Genomic DNA, 10,332 nt, shown 5'->3' with positions numbered 1-10,332 from the left:
AAATGAGTGGGAAATCTCCAACCCGCAAAGAAAGTAACGTCATTTCCACCTGTTTCAACCTGACAATTTGTGTTGAACTTAGCAGCAAGGTGTGGCTAACTCTGCAGCCCACCATTGGATGTGATCACAGAACACTCGGCCCAACAGTGACGTCAGTGTTCCGAACACTGATGAGCTCGCGGGCGCGGCAACACCGCGAGAAGTAGAAATGTGAAGAGTATGGGGAAGTGCAAGTTTAACAGTTTGTGGTTAGAGAAAATGTCTTTCTCATCTCGGTTGACGCCGGTGGACGGGAATGTGTTTGAAGCTCGCTGCACCTTGTGCAAGAAAACGATTAAATTACGGACAATGGGAGGCATCAAGGCGTTGGAGTCACACGAGCTGTCGTCCTAACACAGAGCTCAGGTAAAAGTTACACAGCAAACTTCTGCCATCTCTGCTATGCTTGCTTCTGCGTCGGGACCATCAGCCAATGTTAGCCTCTCAGCGCTTCCTTCTCAAAGCTGAGATTTAGATAATGAGACGAAAGTGAGACGAAAGTCACCCAGAAACGAGGAAATATGACGAAGCGTATGTAACGCTTGGCTTCACTGTGACTATGGTGGGAGACGAGCAAAGACCTGTGTGTTTATCTATTTACAGTTGCTGCTGCGGCGGCGGGGAGGTGGGGGTGCGGGTGAGCTAATTGAAAAGGAGATTGTTGCGAAGGGAGCAGAGCTGAGAAATTTACTCTTGACTGATTTGATCTGTATTTACACACACAGTTTACACACATAGTTCTGTGTAGTATAGTATACATTTAATATCATATCAATTCAAATTTTTTTTTTTACCAGTATGGCCGTGAAATGGGCATTAAATTCTGTTCTAAGTGGTCTTGAAAAGGTCTTAAAAAGTCTTAAATTTAACTTGTAGAAATCTGTAGGAACCCTGTGAATGAAAAGGAGAATGAATGTTGGTAGAAGTAGTTCAATTTAGAGAAAGTAGCAATACCACTATTTGCTTAATTACAGATAAAACTACTGTTATCAGCAAAGTATTCTTAAAAAAGGAAAAGTACACCTAATGTAGGCAGAATGGGCCCTTTAATTTTATGTGTTATATTTTTGGATTATAACGACTGATACTTTAAGATGTAAGCAGCGTTTTAAATCTCATAGCTGGTTAGAGACTGTCCTCCTGTAGTAATGGAGATCTGAGGACTTGTTGGCCTGTTAAGATGAAGCTAATCTTTAAGTTGCATTAATTGATTTTGTTGTTGTTGTTTGTTTGTTACGGGTAGTGAAAACACCATAACTGACCTATTATCCCTTCATGAAATTGCTTTAGCAAACTTGTCAGTAAACAGTTGCCTATTAACAGATCCAGCAGACACACAGCAACATGTGAAGCAATGTGTTTCAGCTGTAAGTGTTGGTTAATCAGCGAGTCCACTGTGAGAGTATTTTTTGGCAGCTATTTAGATAATTGGTCATTATGGTCAATTTTTCGAGCAAAAATGTCAAAAGTTATCACGTTCCATCTTCTCAAAAAAAATTGGTTTTTTTTTGCATTTCTTTGTCATATATGACAGTAAATTGAATATGTTTGAGTCCATGTTTGGACTGTTGTAAACAATTTGAAGGTTGGGCTCTGAAAATTGTGATGGGTGTTTTACTAATGTAAACTAATTGAATAAAGATGTAGGAAGAATGACCCTTCACAACGTTATTATAATATGTCACATTACTGAATTATGAACATGAACATGATGAACATTTATGCAGCATAATAATATTATAGCAGTTCAATTTGAAGCTAATTTGAACTACTTTATATATTGCTGGGTAATTTAAGTTTTTGTACATCAGGGTATACTATTGTTACCCTTATTATAAGTTTTATTTTATTTTCTATTTTATTTTTAAATCTTAATCTGAAAAGTATCTAGTCGCTGTGTGATTTAAACTGAAAAATGAACAATATGTGCCTCTGAAGTTTAGATGAGAAAGAGTTGCATTAATTGGGAATACTCAAGTAAAGTGCAAGTATGGTAGAAGTATTTATTTCCCTCCTCTGGTGAATGGGTTATTACATATCTGATTACCTTTTGATCTTTCTTAAAATGAAGCAGCATCAGACACCTGCATAGATTGAACATACTGCAGCCCAGAGCTAAAAATGGCTTCTCCAATTTGCTGCAATCGTATCAAATCTCAGTAGCGTCATTGACATATGTTGTATATACTATAGTTCGGTGTCTTAAGCCAACAAGATTTAGCTGAAGCGTGACAGATTTTAAAAATAGCTGACAGAGACACTCAACCTAGATACGCCAGCCTCGTAAGTAGGCAGGTGATGTCTTGTACAGATTCAGGACACACACAATTTAAGATTACCACACTTTAAATTGGTTTGACTTCCCCTCCACGATATAAACTCCAAACCTCGACTGCTGCAGATGTTAAACTTACTGAACAAACTTTTCTGTGCGCACCTTAAAATCCCATTGAATCAGTCATAAATTTATTGCAGCAATAAATCACTTTGTCTACAAATAATCTTTTCCTTTCCTGTCATGTCACAGCTCCAACTAACTGTCATAATGGGATGGCTGTTTCAGGTCCCTTGTAGTGAGCTTCCAGTTCAATTCCTTTTAGGAGATGTATAATGACTCTGGTGGGAGCAACTCAGATATGATTAAAAAATCATGCACTGGCTTCCACCGTCCAGGCTGGGTGGAGGGTCTATTTCTAGTGGGTTCCCACAAGACGGGAGGGAGTTTTAATGAACTCAGATCCCAGAACAAGAGAATGGACTTTTGGCTCTCAAGCTGAAAAAAGTAAAACAGCCCCTGTTCCAGAGGAGTAAAACTCAATTTATTTTGGAAGTAATAACCTTTGGTTGAGTGTTTGACAAGACGGTTTGATAAATGTTAGGTAGCAACTTAAAGGTTCAGGGGTCATTTTAATGAGCAGGTTCTCTTCTAACTGACAGATGTGAGAGAAACTCCAAAAAATAATGGGTATATGTCAGTCCTAATTTTAAGATTCCAGGGGTTTTCATCTTAGTGTAATTCACAAGGAAATTTGCATTTTAGCACTAAAGCTAGTCCTCCTCTACATGATACTACTGATTTTGAGCTGTGATGCACAGTTTTCATGGAGAAACTTGAGGGTTGTGCTCTCCACCATCCACCAACTCCAGAAACTAAATTTGGGTCACTTCTTATTAAGGTGAGATTTAGGTGAGTGGCTGACTGACTGGTAACTGTACCTGACTCAGGTGAAACTGCTCATTATAAAGTTTCATCTCAGCTCTCAACTTGGAACAAATAGGTTTGTGGTGTACTCTGGTGTAGAAAGCAGAAGTGCACGCAGTAAACTGAACTTGCAGTTCTCTCTTTTTAGTCCCTCGCTCACCTTCTCTGACTTGATGTTTTTTTTTTTTTTTGGAACTCTGAACCTCCCTTGTTTTTCTACCCACCTGAAAACATAAATTCATAATTGTTTTCTATTTTTTTCTCTTAAATTTAACATTAATAATAATAATGATGATGATGGCAGTGGGCATCAGTGTGCCACAGGCATGTTTTCTGCTGAATCCAAACCTGCTCCCATCCCCAGGCCTTCGAATGCTGACTGTCAAAGTGTGTGTCTCATAGATACACACAAGGTACTCATTGCCATCTGTATTTGACGACCAGGGAATGAGAACAAATTGTGAATCCATACCTGCATCGCATAAAAGTGAAAACTGAAGCAGTTTGATTTAAAATTAGCCACCATAAACCAGCTGCTGGCTGTAAGGGGGAGTTTCTAAGGTAACGAGGAGACACCTGGGCATAACAGCTCCCAAAAAGATTAAATAAATGCACGTAGTGGATAACTCATGGAGAACTCAGGGAGATGTTTGTCTGAGGTGTGACTGAACACACACCCACAGCAATGAGCGCATGAATCTGTAACAAATTTCATATTCATTCATTGAACAGTTGTTGAGATATTTAAGTCTGGATCAGATTCAGATATCATCACATAATAATACACAGTATCTAACAAAACGGCTAATCAGTGTTTGCCACATACAGTATAACATTTTCACCCATTCTTCTGTGGCCTTTTTCTACATTATTCCCTCCCCTGGAAGAAGCTATATGTTCGTACGTACGCTCTCTCTCTCTGTCTGACAGCTAATAACATCCAGGTGTTATTTTCCAACATGCTGCCAGGAAGAACATCCAAGGGAAATTTCTGCATAGGCAGTTAGTTTTTTTTTTCTATTAAAAACAAAACAAAACAAAAAAAAAACCCTTCTGCTTCAGCGAAACCAAGTGCAAGAGCTGCAGGTGCAATCAGCACTGTGCTAAAATCTTTTAATTAACACCATCTATCATCATTAGCCAAACAGTCAGCCCAACACTCTCACCGTTAACTCTTAGAGAGCGAGGCAAGGAGAAAAGTAAATGATGCACTGCTCTTCTTTGCATTTTGGCCCTATTGCCGTCAGCTCTGCTTCCCTGTGCTCAGTCACTGTAGAGCAGCTCAAAAACACATCAGTCTAAATCAGCCCCAGTTAATCAGTGTGCAGCTACTGGCAACCGTCCTGTGACTCGCTGGACTAAATACTAAGCTAAAACTAATGCCTGCTGATGCATGTGATAGCTGCAGACTAATTGTTATAGTTTGCCGCCTTCAAATGAGATTGACCTTTGGTTGGGGATATTTGTCATGTAACTGCTGCTGGAATTAGAACAGCTATATTTGTTCTAAGCATTGTAGCTGAAATTACCTTGGCCATTTTGTTTCACTTAGCTGTAAAACCTTACCAGTGTCATTTCAGAATGCATTTATTTGACCACTTCTCGCCTCATTTTTCTCCTCTTCTACTTGGAATCCTGCACAGATAAGAAAGAAATACACACACAGTATTCAGGCAGTGCCACAGCCCTGCTATTAGGAGTTTTCAGACCACTAATTTCTCTAATATTCATGATATGAAGGAGGACAGTTAGTGTAGGATGAGATGTTGAGTCAGTATAATAATGAATATTGGTGCTTTTTTTTGTTGTTAGGAGACACTTGGGTCTCCTAACAACAGATGGTGAGTGGTGAAGATGATGTTTGGTGGTTTGCACTTGATTCTTAACTAGTTAGAGTGGATCATTATACCATATCATGGTCATGTATTTGTGATCAAAATATAACATAGGAATAAATAGAGGACCACTCCTTAATAATCGATAAATAATAATAATAAAAATGGAATATTCCTACCAGTCCAGGGTGTACCCTGCCTCTCACCCATAGTCAGCTGGGATAGGCTCCAGCTCCCCGCGACCCTGACGGATTAAGCAGTATAGAAAATGGATGGATGGAATATTCCTTTAAATAAATTGTTTTAAATTTATTATTGTTCAGTATATTATTATTTTTGTTAATTCACTCTGTTATTTATCTTGAATTGATGCCACGATAACATCAGTTCAGTGCTGCTTTCTTGTTTATTATTTACTCAATTTCTTTTTTTAACTCCATTTTAACTTTTGTGATAAATGCTTTTTTTTTTTTTTTAAATGTTTCCCAGTACTACATTTTGTACACAATTATTTTTAGACCCTAGAAGTGGATAAGTCAGGATGCCCTGATCCCTGCAACATCGATTTTGACCATTCTTTTTTTTTGAATCTTTCAAGTTGCATTACTTATCAAAGTGCAGTACAAAATTGCTGGATATACCCTTTAATTTAGAATGCTGATTATTTATTTATTTTTACCATAAATCCTAACCATGCCAAAAGCCCCCTCCAAACATTTTTTTCATATAGACAGTCTCAAAGAAAAATGAAGAATAACATTTCTTGCAGAGCCATTGCATTGGATTGTAACAGATTGCAATAGATGACAATAATTCTCCTGCTATTGTGTGCAACCTGGGTAACATGAATGAGGGCTGGTTGGAAAACATGCAGGGCTATGTTTGCAGCAGTCATTATGAAACGGGGCTGGTGTTAAAGGATAAAGCAGAGATTGTTTCTACAGACCTTTGCTGTGTTCATGCAGAGAAAAGTGAGCGATCATCAAGTTACATGCCTGGAGAGAGTGAGATTTCTTGGAATGACTATAATAAAAGGCTATACTGCACACGCAGGTAGAAGAAAACTGCATTAAAGTGTAGAAAGAGAATAGCAGCGTCAGAAACAACACAGTAATTACTCATATCTCAGGGATGGGTGTTCAGAGAGTATTCATAGAGTAGTTAAGTCAGTCTTTTTTCACCTTTGACATGAGTGAGTTGTATCAAAAACCTCAGAAATAGTTTGGCAGATCAACCAGAAGGAGAAAGAAGAGTGTGTATGCATGTATGTGTATATAAAAAAGGGAGCACACACTGTGGTATCAGTCTGATTGTGCAAATATTTGTTCATTTTAATTTATTTACTCAGTTTTTGTTGACATTTCCAGCTGTCAGTGTTAAATGGAATGATTTGCAGTAATATTGCTTTAGCTCTCTTTGTCTTATAAATACTCAGATCTTCTTCTGAGCTACAACTATGAGCAAACACAATCTATTTTAGCTAATAACACACAAATCATTATATCGTTCTTGTCCATACTGAATACATCATTCAAACATTCACACACACAATATGAGAGCCCCTAGGCTAGTGACAGATACAGAAGCTAATTATAGCCAGGAGATGGTAAACCAGAGTCCAGTCCTCCTCCTGTGGAGTCCAGTCAGTGAAACAACCTCTCTCCAAAAAAATAAAAGAAATATATATTACTGTTGGCCTGAAGTTTGCCAATGGGCACTCTGACACTCCACAGTGCTACTGGGAGAATATTTTGTCTACTGACGAAACTAAGTTTGACTTGTTTGGGTAGTAACACACAGCACTACATATGGTGTAAACAAGGGCACTGCACACCAGCGTGAAGACATCATCCCAAAGGTGAAGTACTGAGGAGGGAGCATTGTGATTTGGAGTTGCTGACAGTTCGTCAGGAATTCCCACGTTTATCAGGGCACTGGGGTTTGATGGATGTTTTCAATAAGGATACAGACGATGTGTAGTTTTAACATTTGCAGATTGTGTTTGTCTATACTTTTGACTTAGATGAAGATCAGGTTATATTTTATGACCAGTTAATGCCAAAAATCAGGAGATTCCTTTTTTAATTTACTTGGATTGAGAGCATTTGGATGGATAGATAAAATTATGTTTCATAAATAGCTGGGGAGGATGTGAAGTGAGGCCAGTTTGGGAGAAGAGGGAGATGTGTATTTCCCTCCTCACAGAAGTGACGCCATATGGGCTCCTTATTTAGTAAACCGTCATCCCAAGAGAGCCAGTCATCTGTGGGAATAGTTGGTGGACCAACCACCTGCACGCCCCAGCACACCTATTTATACACACACACACCTGATGCACACCTGGTGGAAGAAAACAGACAGTCATGTTAATAAACAGTGTGTCAAGCTATTTATTCAGCCCAACAGTAAGAGTTTCCTTATAATCACACACATTGTAGATTAAAACGTTTAATTTCAGACTTTTTGACGGGTGTCCCCATGTTGGGGCTCGATGTACGTAGTTCCCCATACTAACACTGAAGTTTAACACAGAAACGAATGGCTGCACACCGAGGAGCAACAAACAGAGAAAGTAAAGGTTGCTGTAGCTCCTCTTGTCTTTTCTATATATTTATTTTTTTTGCTTGCAGTTCTAAACTGTACCCTCCGACTCAGCTTCCCTGTGTTGCCCTGCGTTCGTGAAAGAACAATGTGCCTGGAGTTAATGATATTTTGTATAAATTGCACTGTGACTGTGGTTAGGCTAGAGACATTAATTGGTGCATTATGTGAGAATGAGCCACCTAATGAAGCACTAGTTTGACCATATGCTCCCGGGGCCATTCCTTCTGAGGAAGGCTTTGTCATGGTTTGTGCTGTTACAGTTACAAATCTGAGCTCTCTTTTGAGAACTAATATGCACAGCAGCAACTAAAACCTAACAGCCCCTCGCTGTCTTTACTGTGGGACCATATGAATGACCCTATACATATTCATTTTGTATTTTTAAGGGAATTGGCCCCATTGTATGTATTCCATTGTAGTCGCAATGCTGTCAGCAGCATAATTACAGTATTGTGTTGTCTTTAATAGTAAACTATTGACCGCAAAAAGGCACTGTAAGAGCAGCCAGTAGGAAACTGAGACAGTGATATAGTATATGTACCTCCCTCTGTGTATGGTCCACTCTGAGGGTGTGTGTGAGAGAGAGAGAGAGAGAGAGAAAGAGAGAGAGCATGGGAGATTACTCGTGGGAAAACAGTGTGTCACTGCTGGTATTTTGTTCCAAGAAAATGCATATATAATGTGCTAATATCCAGCGCCTCTTGTTTTTTTCAGCAAATTTATGCAGATGAGGTGGATCTGTACTTTTCTGCTGGTATTTGCATAATCTTCCCATACCTTGGGGTTCCGCTGTGGCAGGAGTGAAGTGATGAAATGATTATCAGCCACTTGGAAATGGATACATTTTCCAGACTAGTTTCCCTCTGAGTTAAAGAACAGGATGCATTAAAAGTGTAGGACTTAAAATGTTGCTCAGACCCAAAGTCTCACCTGCTGTGACCAGGGACAGCAGGGTCGCAGGGATTCCTTAAATCTATAATTTTCTCATTTTTAATAAATACCAACAACAGTGTTGCTTATCTCTGATGTAATAGAGGTGATGTATTTTTATTAATTTATTTTTTAAATAATATTATATTGTACTAGATGTCTTATTGTATTTTATTTTTGGCCATTTGGGGGCAGCACAGAAAGCTGTAAACACAACATGATGATAAATAAAGAACAATTTAGCTTTAATTAGTTATCACCATATTAATTTTTGAGATGTAATTCACATAAATAGAAAGAAGCAAGACTCTATTGTGCGCTCTAACTGTGGACCACCTGGTTGAACTTGATGGAAGTGAAGTGTTGGATTGCTTTGCAGCACTTTTTTTTTTTAACAAGGTTTTGAGACTTTGAGGTAGCAGCAGATAGTTTGAAGGAGTGAAAGAGTACTTGAAAAATCACATCCAAGTTGATCCTCTTCTATGAAGTAAAAGAGCAAACATTGACATGAAAGGAGGCAGGCGAGAGGCAACTCTGACCCCATTTACACTCGCCCACCTCATGCACTGGATGGCTGTAAGTTATCAGTAAATCTTAGTGTCAATGCAACCAACCATATCAGGAGATGATCTGAGCAATCTGTCGCCCAGCTTGGTGAAGGGATCCTTCCTTTTCTGCTCTTCCTGAAGAGGGTGTCACATGTCGATCAGACTGCAAAGGCCAATAAGACAAATATTGTGATTTTTGGCTGTATAAATAAAACTGACTTCACCTTGACTTGGCTGCCATTTATATTAGACATTACTGCCTATTACTAATCCATCATTTATTTTTGGTAGTGTCAATGATGAACAATCAGTTTGACATTCATGTAGTGTACTAGTAGCTCCTTTAACCTCTGTTTTATTCTGCCCCACTGATGTGCTTTTTATTGCCTCTTGTGTGTGTGTGTGTGTGTGTGTCTACATAGCATATTACATTCTTCCTGAGTGTGTATTCACCTTTTAATGCATTCATAATTTCAGGGAGTTCAGCCACTGGAAGGTGAACAGCCTGGCCACAGAGAAGAGAGATTTCCTCAAAGCTCCGTTGCCCTTAGCGCCGGAGTTCCTACGCAACCTCCGGTTACTGGGGCGACGACCAACCCTGCAGCAAATCAACGAAAACCTCATCAAGAAGTATGGGACCCACTTCCTAGTTTCTGCTACCCTGGGAGGTAAGGAAGGGCTGCAGGTGACACACTCGCCTTTATTCTCAGGTTAGGAAGTGTTGGAACGCACCAAAAATAGAGGAGGTACTCATTTTAGGTCTCAGAGGAGTTCTAGCCTGTGTTAGAGTAGTGCTGCAGACGCACAGAATCTATTTCGTTTTTTTTTTTTTTGTTAATGTGAAAAGCAACAATTGCAACAATACCGTACCTTGCACCTGCAGCATTCAACCAAGGTTGTTTTCCTCAGTAATTTTCCGCTCATCTTTCCCCCTGATGAACATTATGTGCAGCTGCAAGAGCCTTACCACGCAGAAGAGGGATTAAATTGACTGATTTCTTAGTATATGTCTCTTTTTATTGGATTTCTTTTTACCCTCCATCTCAGAGGATAGAAGTAACTCACAAAACAGAATTGCCGGCAGTATCGATTGCGTGCGCCTCACAAAACAAGACCCAGACCTGTGTTATGTTCAGAGCGACAACCCCATGATATTGATACACTGCTGATCCGG

General features: G+C 39.3%; 1 protein-coding gene across 1 annotated transcript in view; it reads left to right on the top strand.

The window, feature by feature from the left end:
* The first annotated feature begins 228 nt into the window (after positions 1-228).
* The window catches only part of brinp2 (bone morphogenetic protein/retinoic acid inducible neural-specific 2), an 86,920-nt gene continuing 76,816 nt past the window's right edge, over positions 229-10,332 (top strand). Inside the window, exons 1-2 of the mRNA XM_041056119.1 lie at positions 229-405; positions 9,636-9,826. Of these exons, the coding sequence (XP_040912053.1) occupies positions 296-405; positions 9,636-9,826 (301 nt within the window). The 5' untranslated portion in view covers positions 229-295. The remainder of the gene's footprint in view (positions 406-9,635; positions 9,827-10,332) is intronic.

The sequence above is a fragment of the Toxotes jaculatrix genome, chromosome 14, assembly GCF_017976425.1.
Source record: "Toxotes jaculatrix isolate fToxJac2 chromosome 14, fToxJac2.pri, whole genome shotgun sequence".
NCBI lineage: Eukaryota > Metazoa > Chordata > Actinopteri > Toxotidae > Toxotes > Toxotes jaculatrix.
Note: the sequence above shows the minus strand (reverse complement) of the source record. Positions and strands in the feature narration are given on the sequence as shown.